The sequence below is a fragment of the Anolis sagrei genome, chromosome 1 (genome assembly GCF_037176765.1).
Source record: "Anolis sagrei isolate rAnoSag1 chromosome 1, rAnoSag1.mat, whole genome shotgun sequence".
NCBI classification, from domain to species: Eukaryota; Metazoa; Chordata; class Lepidosauria; order Squamata; family Dactyloidae; genus Anolis; species Anolis sagrei.
The window spans coordinates 327,334,098-327,352,800 of NC_090021.1; the positions used below are offsets into that span (position 1 = coordinate 327,334,098).

At 41.9% G+C, this 18,703-nt stretch overlaps 1 protein-coding gene across 1 annotated transcript; it reads left to right on the forward strand.

Moving 5' to 3' along the window:
* Window positions 1-2,296: 2,296 nt before the first annotated feature.
* Window positions 2,297-18,284, forward strand: BAG5 (BAG cochaperone 5). Its single transcript, XM_060754884.2, has 2 exons — window positions 2,297-2,571; window positions 13,081-18,284. Exon 2 carries the CDS (start codon window positions 13,109-13,111, stop codon window positions 14,459-14,461), a length of 1,353 nt encoding a protein of 450 aa, XP_060610867.1. The 5' UTR covers window positions 2,297-2,571; window positions 13,081-13,108; the 3' UTR covers window positions 14,462-18,284.
* Window positions 18,285-18,703: the final 419 nt, after the last annotated feature.

The following is an 18,703-nucleotide window of genomic DNA, read 5'->3' on the forward strand; positions in this document are numbered from 1 at the left end:
TTAGATGGATTAGGGATCAGTTGGTTTTCCCTGTAATAGGCAGTAAGAGCACCTAGAGCTTTGGTGAGCTTCTTTTCAACCATCTCAAAGCTCCCTGCTTGAGTGGTAATGGCATGATCATCAGCATAGATTTATTTATTTATTTACCTTACTTATATACTGCTGTTCTCAGCCCGAAGGCGACTCACAGCGGTTCACAACAAATACGAACAGCAAAAATTCAGTGCTACAGTATAGAAACAGTTAACAACCTAACACATTACACAATTAATAAACAGTTACTACAATACCCATTCACTGTCGTCTTGTCATCAAAAACATGTTCCGGATTCGTCATCCATTGTTCCATTCCAGTGTTCATTAACCAATCATTGCACTAATTATTCGAACGCCTGCTCAAACAGCCAGGTCTTCACCTTTTTGCGGAATACCATTAGAGATGGTGCTAGTCTAATATCCGCAGGAAGGGCGTTCCACAGCCGAGGAGCCACCACCGAGAAGGCCCTATCTCTCGTCCCCACCAGCCGAGCTTGAGAAGCAGGCGGGATCGAGAGCAGGGTCTCCCCGGAAGATCTCAAAGTCCTGGTAGGTTCATAGGCAGAGATGCGATCAGATAGGTAGCTTGGGCCGGAACCGTTTAGGGGTTTAAAGGCCAACGCCAGCACTTTGAATTCAGCCCGGTAGCAGATCGGTAGCCAGTGGAGTTGGCGCAACAGGGGGGTTGTATGCTTCCAGCGCTCCGCTCCTGTTAAAATCATGGCTGCCGAGCGTTGGACTAGTTGGAGCTTCCGAGCTGTCTTCAAAGGCAACCCCACGTAGAGAGCGTTGCAGTAGTCTAAACGGGATGTAACCAGAAACTCTCTGTCCCTTCTGGCAGTGGCTGGTCATTTGTGTAGATGTTGAACATGGATGGAGCAAGCACGCTCCCCTGAAGCAGGCCGTTCTTCTTTCATACGAAAGCTGACTGGCACAACCTGGGGATCACAACCAGACACAGTGAAGACATCTACCCTTGCGCTATGCTACTCTGCTGCTGAGTACGCATGCCCAGTGTGGAACACATCTCACCACACTAAAACAGTAGATGTGGCTCTGAATGAGACATGCCGCATTATCACGGGGTGTCTGCGCCCTACACCACTGGAGAAATTACACTGCTTAGCCGGTATTGCACCACCTGACATCCGCCGGGAAGTAGCAGCCAATAGTGAAAGGACCAAGGCAGAGACATCTCCAGCTCATCCCGTTTGGGTATCAGCCAGCACGTCAATGACTTAAATCTAGAAATAGTTTTCTAAGATCTACAGAGACACTTGCTGGAACACCTCAGCAAGCGAGAGTCCAAAGTGGCAGGCTCAAACCCAGAACCTCAACCAATGGCTGATACCAAATGAGAGACCCCCCCTGGGCACACAGAGGACTGGGCGACTTGGAAGGCGCTGAACAGACTGCGTTCTGGCACCACGAGATGCAGAGCCAACCTTAAGAAATGGGGATACAAAGTGGAATCCATGACATGCGAGAGGAGGAAACCACTGACCACCTGCTGCAATGCAACCTGAGCCCTGCCACATGCACAATGGAGGACCTTCTTGCAGCAACACCAGAGGCACTCCCAAGTGGCCAGATACTGGTCAAAGGATATTTAAGCAACTACCAAACTGACAAGTTTTGTATTTTGTCTGTTTGTTTGCTTTGTTCTGTTAGAAATGTAATATAATGGACTGGTTGCTCTGACACGACAAATAAATAAATAGTACAGATATGCTGCATTCTCACAAGACACTGAATTAGAAGTCACCATAAGATTTATATCTGTGGTTCCCAATTTAACTAATTTTACACACACCAGCTGCTATATAAATATACTGCATTCCTTTTCTACACCAAGAAATCTAGACTATACTGGTCAAAGGACATTTAATCAACTACCAAACTCACAAATTGTGTATTTTGTCTGTTTGTTAGAAATGTAATATAATTTGACTGGTTGTCCTGACACGACAGATAAATAAATAGCCATTCACTCATGCGCAAAGACAAATCTGGCCTATCCCTGGAGTTGTTTGGCGATTTACGCGTGCGCAGAAACCAAAGAGTAATCCCTCGGCCATTCACGCATGCGTGAAGCAAAAAAAAAAGTAGACGAAGGGCCGTTAATAAGTCAACGCCGGTTTCTCGCAACTCGCGCATGCGCAGAGAAAAGTGGGCGGGCTCACGAGGCCGAACCCGATTTCCTTGGCAACAGGCTTTCAAAAAAGGATCCCCCAAACAAGCGAGGGCGGGTGTTGGTGTTGCTTTACGGCACTGTCGCGCGAGAGAAGGAGTGTTCGTCTCCTCCGCCTGGAAAGTGCCTGTCAGGGAAAGAGGGCGAGTGCGCATGCGTGTTGGGAGCCAGACTGCTTGGGTCGGGATAAAAGTAGAAGCAGGAGCCGGAGGAGGATCTCATCTCCCTGGGGCGCCGGAGGAGAGCCCTGGGATGGCGGCTGCGGTGGGAGGGGCTCTGAGGAGCCCGTCTGCCTGCTTTTGGGGCCCGTGCTGACAGGAGAGAGCGTGGGGACGGCGGGGAAGGTAAGAGGGAAAGCCCCGGCTGACGTACTTTGTGAGAACTGCATGCATTTGAAGGGGATTTAGTCTCACAGTGTTTTCTGTTGGTCATGGGAGTTCTGTGTGGCAAGTCTGGCCCAATTCTGTCGTTTGTGGGACTCCAAATGCTCTGATTGTGGGTGAACTATAAATCCCAGCAAACTACAACTCCCAAATGTCAAGCTCTATTTTTCCCAAACTCCACCAGTCTTCACATTTGGGCGTGCTGAGTATCCATGCCAAGTTTGGTCCAGATCCATCATTGTTTGACTCCACAGTGCTCTCTGGATGTAGGGGAACTACAACTCCAAAACTCAAGGACAATGTCCACCAAACCCTTCCAGTATTTTCTGTTGGTCATGGGAGTTCCGTGTGGGAAGTTTGGCCCAATTCTGTCGTTTGTGGGACTCCGAATGCTCTGATTTTGGGTGAACTATAAATCCCAGAAAACTACAACTCCCAAATGTCAAGGTCTGATTTCCCCAAACTCCACCAGTGTATACATTTGAGTATACATGCCAAGTTTGGTCCAGATCCACCATTGTTTGAGTCCACAGTGCTCTCTGGATGTAGGTGAACTACAACTCCAAAAGTCAAGGTCAATGTCCACCAAACCCTTCCAGTATTTTCTGTTTGGGAGTTCTGTGTGCCAAGTTTGGTTCAATTCCATCATTGGTGGAGTTCAGAATGCTCTTTGATTATAGGTGAACTATAAATCCTAGCCCCAGTGGCGCAGTGGGTTAAACCACTGAGCTGCTAAGCTTGTTGACCGAAAGGTAGCAGGTTCGAATCCAGGGAGCGGCGTGAGTTTCCGCTGTCAGCCCTAGCTTCTGCCAACCTAGAACTTTGAAAACATGCAAATGTGAGTAGATCAATAGGCACTGCTCCAGCGGGAAGGTAACGGTGCTACATGCAGTCATGCTGGCCACATGACCTAGGAGGTGTCTATGGACAACGCCGGCTCTTCGGCTTAGAAATGGAGCTGAGCACCACCACCCCAGAGTCAGACATGACTGGACTTAATGTCAGGGGACAACCTTTACTTTACTTATAAATCCTAGCAACTACAACTCCCAATTGGCAAAATCTATTTTCCCCAAACTCCACCAGTGTTCACATTTGGGCATATTGAGTATTTGTGCCAGAGTTTGGTCCAGATCCATCATTGTTTGAGTCCACAGTAGGTGAACTACAACTCCAAAACTCAAGGTCAATGCCCACGAAACCCTTCCAGTATTTTCTGTTTGGGAGTTCTGTGTGTCAAGTTTGGTTCAATTCCATCATTTGTGGAGTTCAGAATGCTATTTGATTGTAGGTGAACTATAAATCCCAGCAACTACAACTCCCAAATGACGAAATCAAACCCCCCCCAACCCCACCAGTATTCAGATTTGGGCATATCAGGTATTTGTGCCAAATTTGGTCTGGAGAAGGAAAATACATCCCGCATATCAGATATTTACATTACGATTCATAACAGTAGCAAAATTACAGTTACGAAGTAGCAATGAAAATAATTTTATGGTTGGTGGGGTCACCACAACATGAGGAACTATATTAAGGGGTCACGGTATCACGAAGGTTGAGAACCACTGGTATAAAGGGAAATGAGGGGTTTGCCTCATTTAATGGAAAATAAAGGGGGGGGTTCATCTATAAGTAAGTGTAAAGGGAAATAAAGAGGGGCTGCATCTACTCCTGCACTAGGAAGGAAAATAAGGGGTGGTCATCTAGTATGAAGGGAAATAAAGTGTTAATCTATTAGTGTAAAGGGAAATAAAAAGGGGGTTCATCTAATATAAAGGAAAATAAAGAAAGGGTTGTTGTCGAAGACTTTCATGGCCGGGATCAATGGGTTGCTGTGAATTTTCCAGGCTGTTGGGCCATGCTCCAGAAGCATTCTCTCCTGACGTTTTGCCCACATCTATGGCATGCATCCTCAGAGGTTGAAGAATCTGTTGGAAGCTAGGCAAATGAAGTTTATATATCTGTGGAATGTCCAGGGCGGGAGAAAAAACTCTTGCCTGCTTGAGGCAGGTGTGAATGCTGCAATTGTCACCTTGATTAATGGTCTTGCAGCTTCAAAGCTTGGCTGATTGCTTCCAGAGGGGGGATCCTTTGTTGGGAGGTGTTAGCTGGCCCTGATTGTTTCCTGTCTGGAATTCCCCTGCTTTTTGAATGTTGGTTCTTTATTTACTAAAATCTAAAATCAGGACAGTAAATTTTTTATTTATTTATTTGTCGTGTCAGGGCAACCAGTCAATTATATTACATTATTACATTACATTATTACATTATTATTATTATTATTATTATTATTATTATTATTACAGTAAATAAAGACCAGCACTCAATGCTCAAAAAGCATATATTTGTATAAAGGGAGTGCACCTATTAGTATTATTTATTTTTATTTATAAAGTATTTCTACCCCGTCTCTTCTCTACTCAGGACGGCTTACAAAGTGTTCATCTATTAGTATAAAGGGGCTGCATTTATTAGTATAAAGGGGGTGCATGCATTAGTATAAAGGGGTCCATCTGTTAGTATAAAGTGTTAATCTATTAGTATAAAGGGGGAGGGGCATCCATTAGCATAAAGAGGGTTCAACTATCAGTATAAAGGGTGCATCCATTAGTATAAAGGAAGCATTATATTGTCGAAGGCTTTCATGGCCGGAATCACTGGGTTGTTGTAGGTTTTGTAGGTACCTCTGAGGATGCTTGCCATAGATGCAGGTGAAACGTCAGGAGAGAATGCCTCTAGAACATGGCCATATAGCCTGAAAAAAACCTACAACAACCCAATAAAGGAAGTTCATATATTAGTATAAAGGAGTGCATCTGTTAATCAAAAGGGGGTGCATCCATTATTATTTATTTTTATTTATTTCTGGTATTTCTACCCGGTCTCTTCTCTACCCCCGAAGGGGGAGTTGGGATGGCTTACAAAGTATTCATCTATTAATATAAAGGGGTGCATCTATTAGTATAAAGCAGGGGTCCTCAAACTAAGGCCCGGGGTCCGGATATGGCCCTCCAAGGTCATTTACCCTGCCCTCGCTCAGGGTTATCCTAAGTTTGAAATGACTTGAAAGCACACAACAACAACAACAACAATCCTATCTCATCAGGCCTACACTTCCCATTGAAATACTAACAAGTTTATATATGTTAAAATTGTTCTTCATTTTACTTTTTGTATTGTTTTAAAGTGGTTTTTGCACTACAGATACGATATCTGCAGTGTGCATACGAATTTATTCTTTTTTATTATTATTATAATCCGGCCCTCCAACAGTTTGAGGGACTGTGACCTGGCCCTCTGTTTAAAAAGTTTGAGGACCCCTGGTAGAAAGGGAGTTCATCTGTTAGTATAAAGGAGTGCATCCATTAGTCTAAAGGAGGTGCATCTATTGTAAGATCGGCTTCATCCCTCCTGGCTTTTAGGAAGAAATTGAAGTCATGGTTCTGGAATCAGGCTTTTGAACAGCAGGTATAAATAGCACTTTGGATATGGAATTTGACTGGAATGGTTAATACTGATTTTTTTTACTGTTTTTATTGTTTTAATTAATGTTCTATTGTTTTAATAGTTATTATATTGCTTTGTTATGTGTAATGGCATTGAATTGTTACTAAATGTAAGCCGTCCTGAGTCCCTCTTCGGGGGTAGAAATACTGGAAATAAATAAATACATAAATAAGGGGAATAAAGAGGGTGCATCTGGGGTGCATCTATTAGTATAAAGGGCGTTCATCTATTATTATAATAGAGGAAGAACTTCCTGACTGTGAGAGCCGTTCAGCAGTGGAACTCTCTGCCCCGGAGTGTGGTGGAGGCTCCTTCTTTGGAAGCTTTTCAACAGAGGCTGGATGGCCATCTGTCAGGGGTGATTTAAATGCAATATTCCTGCTTCTTGGCAGAGGGTTGGACTGGATGACCCATGAGGTTTCTTCCAGCTCTTTGATTCTATGATTCTATAAAGGGCGTTCATCTATTGGTATAAAGGGGGATCATCTTGGTTCTCAACCTGGGATCCCCAGATGTTTTTGGCCTGCAACTCCCAGAAATCCTAACAGCTGGTAAACTGGCTGGGATTTCTGGGAGTTGTAGGCCCAAAACATCTGGGGACTCTAGGTTGAGAACCACTAAGGGGGAATCATCTATTAATAAATATTTCCCATTTATAAAGGGAAATAAAGGGGGTGCATCTACTAGTATCAAAGACAAATGGGGAATTAATCTAGTATAAAGAAAAACAAAGGGGGCACATCCATGAATATAAAGGGTGTTCATCTACGAATATAGGAATACGAATATAGGAACCCCCAGTGGCGCAGTAGGTTAAACCCCTGTGCCGGCAGGACGGAAGACAGACAGGTCGCTGGTTCGAATCCGGGGAGAGCGCGGAGGAGCTCCCTCTATTAGCTCCAGCTCCTCATGTGGGGACATGAGAGAAGCCTCCCACAAGGATGATAAAACATCAAAACATCCAGGCATCCCCTGGGCAATGTCCTTGCAGACAGCCAATTCCCTCACACCAGAAGCGACTTGCAGTTTCTCAAGTTGCTCCTGACACAACAAAAAATAAACAAATCTACGAATATAAAAGAAAATAAAGAGGGGGGTTTATCTCTTAATATAAAGGGAAATAAAGAGGTGTTCATCTAATACAGGTGTCCACTAACTTTTTAAACAGAGGGCCAGATCACAGTCCCTCAAACAGTTGGAGGGCCGGATTATAATTTGAAAAAAAAACCCCATGAATTCCTTTGAATACTGCACATATCTTATTTGTCATGCAAAAAACTTTAAAATAATACAGTAATTAAAATGAAGAACAATTTTAACAAATATAAACTTATTAGTATTTCAGTGGGAAGTGTGGGCCTGCTTTTGGCTGATGTTATAGGGTTGTTATTGTTGTGTGCTTTCAAGTTGTTTCAGATTTAGGTGACTCTGAGCAAGGGCCGGGCAAATGACCTTGGAGGGCCGTATCTGGCCCCTAATCTAATATAAAAGAAAATAGAGTTTGCCTACTAGTAAAAAGGAATTTTTATTTATTGTCGAAGGCTTTCATGGCCGGAATCACTGGGTTGTTGTAGGTTTTTTCGGGCTATATGGCCATGTTCTGGAGGCATTCTCTTCTGACGTTTCGCCTGCATCTATGGCAAGTATCCTCACTACCTCTGAGGATGCTTGCCAGAGATGCAGGCGAAATGTCAGGAGCGAATGCTTCTAGAACATGACCATATAGCCCGAAAAAACCTACAACAACCCAGAAATTTTATTTATATATACCCCGCCTTTCCCTACCCAGAAGGGGACTCAAGGCGGCTTAACAACAAACCCATAAAATTCCAAAACTAAGGATTAAGTTAAAAGTACACATATTATTTAAAAACATTACACTCCATATTAAAACCACACCTAAAATGGGTTCACTTAGTATCAATAAATAAATAGTATTGAGCATGCATGGGCACACTTCGGCCCTCCCTCCAGGTGTTTTGGACTTCAACTCCCACAATTCCTAGCAGCCTACCGGCTGCTAGGAATTGTGGGAGTTGAAGTCCAAAACACCTGGAGGGAGGGCCCAAGTTTGCCCATGCCTAGCATTGAGCCATGGTGGTTGCACCTGGGAAAGGGTTAGGGTTGCTCCCCATTCTCCGTCCCGCTTTGCTCCCTCCCTGCCTCCCTCGGAACCGGATCGCCCTGCATTGTGAAGTCACGGGTGGGAGGGAGAGAGAGAGAGTGGGGACACCCACCGCTCGCTGCGCCTGGCTCCGCAGTGGGAAGCGGCCCGGGCTGGGGGCAGATCCCCGGTTTCCTTCCTTCCCTTCCTTTGCTGCAGGATGTAGAGCTGCTGGAGAGGGCGGGGGTCGGGCTCTGCGCGCGGGGGCTCGCTGCCCCCAAGGGGCTTCTTTCTCGCTGGGGTAAGCCAGGAGCCAAGGCTCAGTCGGGGGGCCAAGGGAGGGCATGGCAAGAGGTAGTGGCCTGCCCCAGTTTCCTAAACCCATTCACACTCCCTGGTTCCCAACGTGGGGCACAGTTTAGTTTTTAAGTTTTTTTTGGGGGGGGGGGCAACTCAAGAATGAGGGAGGTGTTTGCATTACTTATGGTTCTAGGGCAGGCCCTCCAGGTGTTTTGGACTGCCAGTAGGCTGTTAGGAATTGTGGGAGTTGTAGTCCAAATAATAATAATAATAATAATAATGTAATAAAACTTTATTTATACCCCGCTACCATCTCCCCAAGGGACTCGGTGCGGCTTACATGAGGCCGAGCCCAAAGTACATCAACAGTAAAAGCAATAAGAAAACAAGCAATACAGTGATATATTGTCGAAGGCTTTCATGGCCGGAATCACTCAGTTCTTGTGGGTTTTTCGGGCTATATGGCCATGTTCTAGAGGCATTTCTCCTGACGTTTCGCCTGCATCTATGGCAGGCATCCTCAGAGGTGAGGTCTGCTGGAGCTGGGAAAAAGGGGTTTATATATCTGTGGAATGACCAGGGTGAGACAAAGGGCTTTTGTAAGTTGGGCGAGGTGTGGATCTTTCAACTGACCACCTTGATTAGCATACAATGGGCTGACTGTGCCTGGGGCAAACTCTTCTTGAAAGGTGATTAGATGTCCCTGCCTGTTTTTCTCTCTGCTGTTTTTGCTGTTGCAATTTTAGAATTTTTTAATATTGGTAGCCAGGTTTTGTTCATTTTCATGGTTTCTTCCTTTCTGTTGAAATTGTCCACATGTTTGTGGATTTCAGTGGCTTCTCTGTGTAACCTGACATGGTGGTTGTGAGAGTGGTCCAGCATTTTTGTGTTCTCAAATAAAATGCTGTGTCTGGGTTGGTTCATCAGGTGCTCTGCTATGGCTGATTTCTCTGGTTGGAGTAGTCTGCAGTGCCTTTCATGTTCCTGGATTCTTGTTTGGGCGCTGCGTTTGGTGGTCCAACAGAAAGAAGAGTTTGCCCCAGGCACAGCCCATTGTATGCTAATCAAGGTGGGCAGTTGAAAGATCCACACCTAGCCCAACTTACAAAAGCCCTTTGTCTCACCCTGGTCATTCCACAGATATATAAACCCCTTTTTCCCAGCTCCAGCAGACCTCACCTCTGAGGATGCCTGCCATAGATGCAGGCGAAACGTCAGTAGAAATGCCTCTAGAACATGGCCATATAGCCCGAAAAAACCCACAAGAACTGAATACAGTGATAGAACAGCACAACAACAGAGAGGAAACAAACAAGGACATCTAATCACCTCTCAACAAAAGATTGCTCCAGGCACCGCCAGGCAATCAATTCTAATCAAGGTGGTCAGTTGAAACATTCACACCTAGCTCCAGCAGACAAGAGTCCTTTGTCTCACCCTGGTCATTCCACAGATATCTAAACCCTTTTTCCTAGTTCCAACAGACCTCGCTACCTCTGAGGATACTTATTTATTATTTTGCGTATTTCTACCCCGCCCTTCTCAACCCCCGAGGGGGGACTCAGGGCGGCTTACAAAGGCACAATTCAATGCCAGCATAAACATAACAATGGATAAAACATGTAAACAGCAATTATAACAATTAAGACAGTCAGTTTATACATCGAAATCAATAAAAACAATCTAATAGCGTTCGCCACCTCAGAGTCCGTAATTCATTCCACATTGCTGTATCCGGCCCCCGGGCCTTAGTTTGAGGGCCCCTGATCTAAAACATTGTACATCAACAATAAATCAAAATACATATAGATTAAAATACATAAAAGCCAGTTCATCAAGATAAAATCATGTCCCACTCAGTCTGCATATGTGGTCGATAACTTTAGTCAGTTGCCAGTCTCTGCTATCATTCTGGGAATACCTCGTTCCACAGCCAGGATTTCACTAGCTTCCTGAAGGTCAGGAGGGAGGGGGCAGATCTGATCTCAATCGGGAGAGAGTTCCATAGCCGGGGGGCCACCACAGAAAAGGCTCTGTCTCTCATCCCCACCAGACGCAATTGGGAGGGTGGTGGGACCGAGAGCAGGGTCCCTCCAGAAAATCTTAACAGCCTTGATGTTTCATACAACAAAATAACATCACAATAAAATAAATAAACCAATCAAGTAAAATAAACAGTACAAAATAACGTAATTGAAAATAAAACACACCTGGAGGGCCAAAGTTTGCCCAGGCCTGTTCTAGGGGGTTCCACATTCAGCACTGTTAAAACTCATACAGACTGCAAAACTCATAGCGACCCAGCTGGTAGGCTGTTAGGAATTGTGGGAGTTGTAATTCAAAACACCTGGAGGGCCGAAGTTTGCCTGTGCCTGTTCTAGGGGGTTCCACATTCAGCACTGTTAAAACTCATACAGACTGCAAAACTCATAGCGACCCAGCTGGTAGGCTGTTAGGAATTGTGGGAGTTGTAGTCCAAAACACCTGGAGGGCCGAAGTTTGCCTGTGCCTGTTCTAGGGGGTTTCACATTCAGCACTGTTAGTCTCAGAGTTACAAATATCCGACTTATAGTTAAGAACAGGGGTGAAACAACAGGAAGTGAGAAATATATAATAATAATAATAATAGTAATAATAGTAATAATAGTAATAATAGTAATAATAGGGAAGTGTCTGATGTGTGATTCAGTAGAACAGCCAGCAGAATGATCTTGTTTGCTGTGGACTCATCTTGTTGTGTTTCAAATAATAGTAGTAATAATAAAACTTAGTTTCCCATATACTTCACAACCTCTGAGGATGACTGCCATAGATGCGGGCGAAACGCCAGTAGAGAATGCTTCTGGAGCATGGCCATATAGCCTGGAAAACTCATAGCAGCCCAGCCAGTAGGCTGTTAGGAATTGGTGGGAATTGTAGTCCAATATATCTGGAGGGCTGAAGTTTGCCCATCCCTGTTCTAGAGTTTTCACAGGCAGCACTGTTAGTCTCTGAGTTACAAACATCTGACTTATAGTTAAGAACGGGGGTGAAACAACACAACAGGAAGTGAGAAATATCTAATAGTAATAAAAGTAATAGTAATAAAACTTAGTTTCCAATGTACCTCACAACCTCTGAGGATGCCTGCTATAGATCTGGGCAAAATGTCAGGAGAGAATGCTTCTGGAACATGGCCATACAGCCTGGAAAACTCACAACAACCCAATAATAAAACTTTAATTTTAACCTGCTCTCTCTCTCCAAGGGGACTCAGGAAATAAGCCTTGCCGTACTGTAGGGTTGAAAGGCTGGTTACTTTTGTTTAAAGTGATGGCTCTGCAAAAACTACTTTTTAGCTGGAGGCATTAGGAGAGAGGAAAGTGGAGGCAGAGACTGACAGTATTGGTTGTATTGTCATGTATCTTATTGCTGCTGTGAGCAGGGCAAGAGTATGGGGGATGAAAACTACTCTTTTTTTTTTTACTTGCTCAGCTATTGTGTTGTCCTAGCATTTGGAGAGTGGAGCCCCAGTGGCATAGTAGGTTAAACCCCTGTGCCGGCAGGATTGAAGATTGTCAGGTCACAGGTTCAAATCCGGGGAGAGCGTGAATGAGCTCCCTCTGTTAGGTTGCAGGTTCAAATCTGGTGAGAGCACGGATGAGCTCCCTCTGTCAGCTCCAGCTCCTTACGCAGGGACAAGAGAGAAAGCCTCCCACAAGGATGGTAAAAACATCAAAACATCTTAGTGTCCCCTGGCCAATGTCCTTGCAGACAGCCAATTCTCTCACACCAGAAGCGACTTGTAGCTTCTCAAGTCGCTCCTGACACGAAAAAAAAAATTTGGGAGAGTAGTGGTTTGGGAAGCAGATGGCAGTATATCATCTTTACTTTTCTTCATCAGTGCATTGGTTACTACCTTTTTCTTCACTGTGGTTTTTAAAGACAGCAAAGGGGAAACATTTTCTCATGATATAAGTCAGTCAAAGCTATTGCCTAACCTGGGAGAAAAAGCACTACACCTTGCTTTTTTAGTTGGTCTGAATAACAGTAGGATGTTAGTGTACAAAATAAAATAAGAACTCTTATTAGACAAGAAAATGCTATCTTAGAAAGACTGGAGAAGCCACAGCCATATGAACCCTGTTGCTAAAGCCAACAGATGTGGCTGCAGATTGGTATTTCCAAGATGATGCCAAACAAAAAAGTAAACATTTGAAAGAAAAACTGGGATGCTAGAGAGGCATTTCTTGGCTGTATCAACCTAATTGTGAATGTTCTTCCATTGGAGACCCAACTGTGCTGACATTGCTCTTCCTGTTGCCCAGTTTATTCACCCAAGTATTTGAGACCTAGTAAGATCTTGGAATTTTTACTATCAGATTGCAATATTTCTTCTGATTGTGATGTTCAAATATGTTAAGGTGATTTTACTTAACTGTATCACTTTCCTGAGAGCTGCTAATACAGAACAGATTGCAAGCATTTAAATTTTAAAACCCCAGAAAATATAAACTTTATGAATATTTCCTAGCAATTCAGATATCAATTAAATGTAACTGTGTTTTTATTTCTAGCTCTGTTGAAACTGGATGAAGAAAAATAATGGATATGGGTAATCAACATCCTGCCATCAAAAGGCTGCAAGAAATACAGAAAGAAGTGAAAGAATTGGAACCACAAGTAGCAACCTTCAGTGGTCTGTCCAGCGACAGAGCATATAAGAAACTAGAGAGAGCTTTGACTAAGCAGCTTTTTGAAATAGATTCTGTAGATGCTGAAGGCAGGGGTGATGTTCAACAAGCCAGAAAGAGGGCTGCCCAGGAAACTGAGAGACTGCTTAAAGAACTGGAGCAGATTGCCAACCACCCCCAAAGACTGGAGATAGAGGCTATATTTTACGAAGCTCAAATGTTAGTGGAGCAAGAAATTGCAGCTTTTCACAAAGGAGGCAACTGTGTGACCGAGGAATTTGAAGAAGGTATTCAGGATATCATTTTTAGACTCACTCAGGTGAAAACGGGAGGGAAAATCGCTTTGCGGAAAGCCAGGTATCGCACTTTGACCAAAGTATGTGCCGTTCAGGAGATCTTGGACACTTGTACAAAACAGCAGCCCTCCCTGCCATTGTCCAGCGATGCACATCCTTCTGTTGCCAAGATTAATTCTGTCATGGTTGAAGTGAACAAAGCAAAAGGGACCCTGATTGGTGTTTTGATGGGAGTAAATAACAACGAGACCTGCAGACATTTATCTTGTGTGCTCACAGGCTTGATTGCTGATCTGGATGCCTTAGATGTCTGTGGCCGACCAGAAATAAGAAACTATCGTAAGGAAGTTGTGGAAGAGATTAACAGGTTGCAGAAATATTTGGACCTGGACGAAGAAGCTGATAGCACTTACGCTTATGATTTGGCACAAAACAGGTGCATTATAAAAATAGAAGAAATCCGCAAGAAGATGAAAGAGATTCATGCTTCCCTTTTAAAGGGCGAGAGAGCTTCAGATTTGTACCTGAGGTCAAAGACAGAGCTACAGGGGTTAATTGCTCAGTTGGATGAAGTGAGTCCTGGCAAAAATCCATGCATCCGAGAAGCCAGAAGGCGAGCAGTGATAGAAGTACAAACCCTCATTACGTATATTGACTTAAAGGAGGCACTTGTCAAACGGCAAGCTTTTGTGGAACAAACAGAGGCTGAGCCACCAGCACACAAAGCTGTTTGGCATATTCTTGGAAACGTGGCCCAAATCCAGCAAGAGGTGCTGTCATTCGATGGGAACAGAACTGATAAGAACTACATGAGACTGGAGGAACTTCTTACAAAACAGCTTCTATCGCTGGATGCTATAGACCCTCAAGGAGACGAGCGCCCCAAAGTAGCCAGGAAACAGGCAGTGAAGCTTGCACAGAATATTCTTTACTACTTGGACATGAAAACAGATGAATGGGAGTACTAAAACAAGACACTGTGTGCTAGTCCTTGCTTTGAGTTTTGCAGTCTTTGCCAACCAGTCTCCCACAAACACAACACAACACAACATCAAAGTTGTTTCATTTACTAATCTCTTTGAGGTCAAGTAAATGTCGGACTAGGGCATGCAGCAGCTTCTTTATGCTGTTGTATTCTGGCAGCGATAGCAGTCCACAAGGCATTTGTGTTACACTTTTTGTCACAGCCACTGCTTTCTCACCCAGAAAACTTTACATTATAATATTTGTGATCATTTGGCCAAAGCACCCTGCGTATGGTACTTCTACACTAAGAGAATGTAATCTCTCAGAGGTATTTTCTCAAATCAGACAGGGTGAAATAACTGAAGAGAAGACCCGGAGCTACTGTCTGTTAGCCATAAACCAACTTATATGTTGGAGTTGTGTGAAACAACACAATCGCAGTCCAAAGGATTAAATACAAATTACTCATTGCTTTTTTGTGTGTTTGATTTAATTTTGCTGATATTTCACCTAAGGTCTGATTTGATTACATTCAACTTGTAGTCATTTCAGCCTATTATTATGGGGTAGTGGGTAATAAAAGTGTTAGCATATAGAAATTTGTTGCAAGCTATGTGCTCTGAAGCAGTCTGCTAATTTCACAGGGTTGCTTCTGAGTCAGTCTGCAGTTACAGTGATTCAGATTAAGGAGAAAGTAATTATCTTTAAAATTACAACAGAACAAAGGAATTTTAGACATTGAAAACAGAAGTAATAAAATAGCTTGAAAAAAATACTATAGAATCCCCAATTGGACCCTTGATAGCCTGCGAGGCAATCTTGTCAAATTTTGTATGCACAAAATCATTAGCTTTTTGATAAGCGTTAGATCACTTGTCAATTGTTTCATTGCATTTTTCTGAACCCAGTGAAAAATTGTTGCTTGCTTTGTTAATGGAAAATCAAGCAAATGCTTTTATAGCTGGGTTTGGTCTGGAAATGCTAGTGCTTGTTAAAATGTCATCTGTTATTCATATTTTCCCAAACCTTTGGCTTAGTTTCTTCAGGCTACGTCCTTTACTGATAAGTGATGACAACAAGCGTTATATGTGCTTCATCTGCTCTTGCCCAGTTTTTAAATCTCTTGAACAATTAGAATAACAAACTCTTTATAGTGTTTCTATTTTAATTGTGGAATGGCTGTCTGTGTTAGGTGTCTAGAATAGGCTGCATGTAAGAAAGCTTCTTGTAGTTTTTCTCTTTCCCTCCTTTGTTGAGACTGACAATTTAATAACTGTGTCTGACTATATGCCTAAATGCTCTAGGCTTGAATTCAGTTTAGGATTATTCTGCTCTTTTGCTTGTTGATTCAGGAAGATAGACACCAATATCAATTATAGTTTTTCAGCTGCATTGATAATGGCTTGCAGAAATCTTGAGTAGAAAATAAAATAATAAAAGTGAAATTGGCATTTTTTCCACACAGCTTTTATAATCTAAATTGCTGGCTTGTTGAGGAGTATTTCTTTGAAATTCCTCTGTCAATGTATCAGTTCTATATAAAGCATTTTTGTCTATAAGTAGGGTTTTAATGTACAGTTAAAAGAAGCCAAATTGATCATAGGAACCAAGTGCCTTTTTAAGTGACACTTGAATAGCACCTTGTAGCTTTGACTGTTTTTAGTTGGCTTCATGGTGCTTCCCAGTGAAATGTCTTCTGTACCCTTTAAGCTATGATAGGGATTTCAAATAGTCTTGTATTTTCTGGAACACAACCTCGGCATGTTACATACAACAGAGGTCAACATGATTGAGTTTATGACCTAGATTGAGGAGGTTGAGGTTAGGATTTTGCTATGTTTCCCTATCCTAATTATCTGTTCTGTGCCTCCCTTTTGCTGCTTTGAAGGAGTTATAGTGGCTCTTTCTGCACTTACTGAAAATGTTCTCTTTTTGGTTTTGGTTACCTGCTTAGAAAATCTTTTGCCAAGAAAAATGATGGCTTCATTCAGCTTCTATAGGCTTAATAGAATTGTATACTATATAATATACCATTAATTTCTTTACTGCTTTCTTTCCTGAAAATATTATTTCTGTCTGCTAGTTTTCCCCATTTTATTTCTTCATTAATTGGCTAGAATCGATGATTAAAATAATTTCACTTTCACTAGGCTTTTATTTTAGTCATAAAGGCTTTGCTCCAGAAGCTTGTGAACATGTAGGTAGAGCTGCATGTCTTGAAATTCCTACTGGTTTAATTTTCAGGACTGCTCTCCATGTTACCTTTACACCGACCTCCTTTTTGCTTACTGTTTTACCTAAATTCAGTGATATTTTACCTAATTTTTTTAAAACCTAAATTCTGTGATAAAGCCAACAGTCATATACAAGTTTCATACATTTTAGAGCACTTGTTTCAGGTAAGGACCTGCTGGATCAGACTGCAGATTTAACGTATATATTATTAAATATTGAACTAAGTAGTCCTAATTCAGCCCCGCCAATCTCAAAATGCTTTCTGATCCACACTAGCCTTCTGTGAATGAAGGGTGGAGGAGGTGATTTTCACAGATTTTTCCTGCATAATATCTACTTCAGAGCATGAGGATCCATTCAGAACAGTTTGGGCAGTATAGCAGGATACTGTAGGATAAAGAGGAAATCTGGAAAAATTGACAGAAGCAAAGACCCTTCTGGATAAGATAATGTTAGTAATGTCTCAGCAATAGATTCAAAGGTTTCATTCTTAACTGATGGAAATATCCTCTCTGATGAAGTCTGTTCAAGAGATGCTCTTTCTGGTGGAAAAATGAGGAGATGCTAAGATCTATGAGATGCCATGGTACTTTAATCTTTATCAGTTATTGTAGCTTTTAGTTTTTGTAACTGTTTAAATACTCATATTTTATATGCCTTGAGGATACTGCTGCTCTAAAGTTATAAATGTCGACTTCCATTCTTTGGAGGCAAGTTTGAAAGTTGCAGTTATAGTGAAGGGAATACATATAAAGATATAGTTAAGAATAGGTACTGCAACAGCAACTTGTTATAGGATTAAAATCCTCATTTGTCTTTAAAAAAGAAGACTTTCTAGGTCCTGAATTTAAATGTGCTGTGCTTTATACTATGTTGAGATCTTTAGTATGGCAGTATAAATTAGTAAATATATTTTTTTGCATGAGAAAGAGTAGTGAATTTAATAAGCTAAACCAAAAAGGAGTCTGGTATGTGGGTTGATAAGAGATCATTGTTTTGTCCTTTTCAGAATGTACCTTTTGTATTTAATATGCAAACAGGCTATAAGAAAAAATGCTTCTTTCCATTTCAGTGGGATAAAAATGTTTTATGCTGGTGAATTACTCAATATTGGACCAATGGAGTCTGCATTTTGTTAAAGGCTTTCCTGTGTGCAGTGACTGTAGCACAAGAAACAAATGGATGTAATTTTGTTGAACTTTTAAGCATCATGCTGTTTATATTTTTCTGAATTATGATTGTATTGCTTTAAGAGCAGGGTTGACCCAGTCAGTCATGTTCTGATATCTTTACCAGCAAACCATGAAAGAACTGTATTTTCTTCAGTCAGTTTGGATGTAACTATTTTTTACTATGATCAGCAAACTGTTGAAAGGATCCCCAGCACTTCCGCTTCTTTCAAGTACAATCACTGAAAGCATTAGAAATTGGTTGTGTTGTTTCTTCCGCTTTCCTTTATTTTCAGTATTTGACAATATGTTAGAACTTTATTTTCAGAATATATGTATCTATTTATTTGTATGTATAACATTGCTTTGAGCTGTACAAATTCAAAAATCAAATATTCTTAATAAAGCATTTTGAAGCTTTCTTTTTATCATTCATTTCAAGACTAAGGTTTCTACTTTTTATGTGTAGCATGGAATTAGTCAACAGGGTAAAATTATCTTTTTTCATGTACTGGGAGTTTTAAAACTTGATGTGTGTGTGCTTGAATGCCATGTTTTTAAAAAGGTTATAGTGAGTAGGTGCAACATCAATAATTAGCAACTACAATTTAATACCCAACTCAGTGCAAGCATTTGAGCAGCTGGACTTTCTGATTAGTAGACATTTAAGAGCATCTTGGAAATTAGCTTCTAGTTTGTAATCTATTTATGGTATTAACTTTATGAAGTGTTTAAACAACTCTTCTGTATTTTTTACTGACTACAAATAATGTAACTCCCATGTCTTTTTTGCCTAGTAGAAAAAAATTCTAGTAAACCATGGAAGTCAATATAATGTGT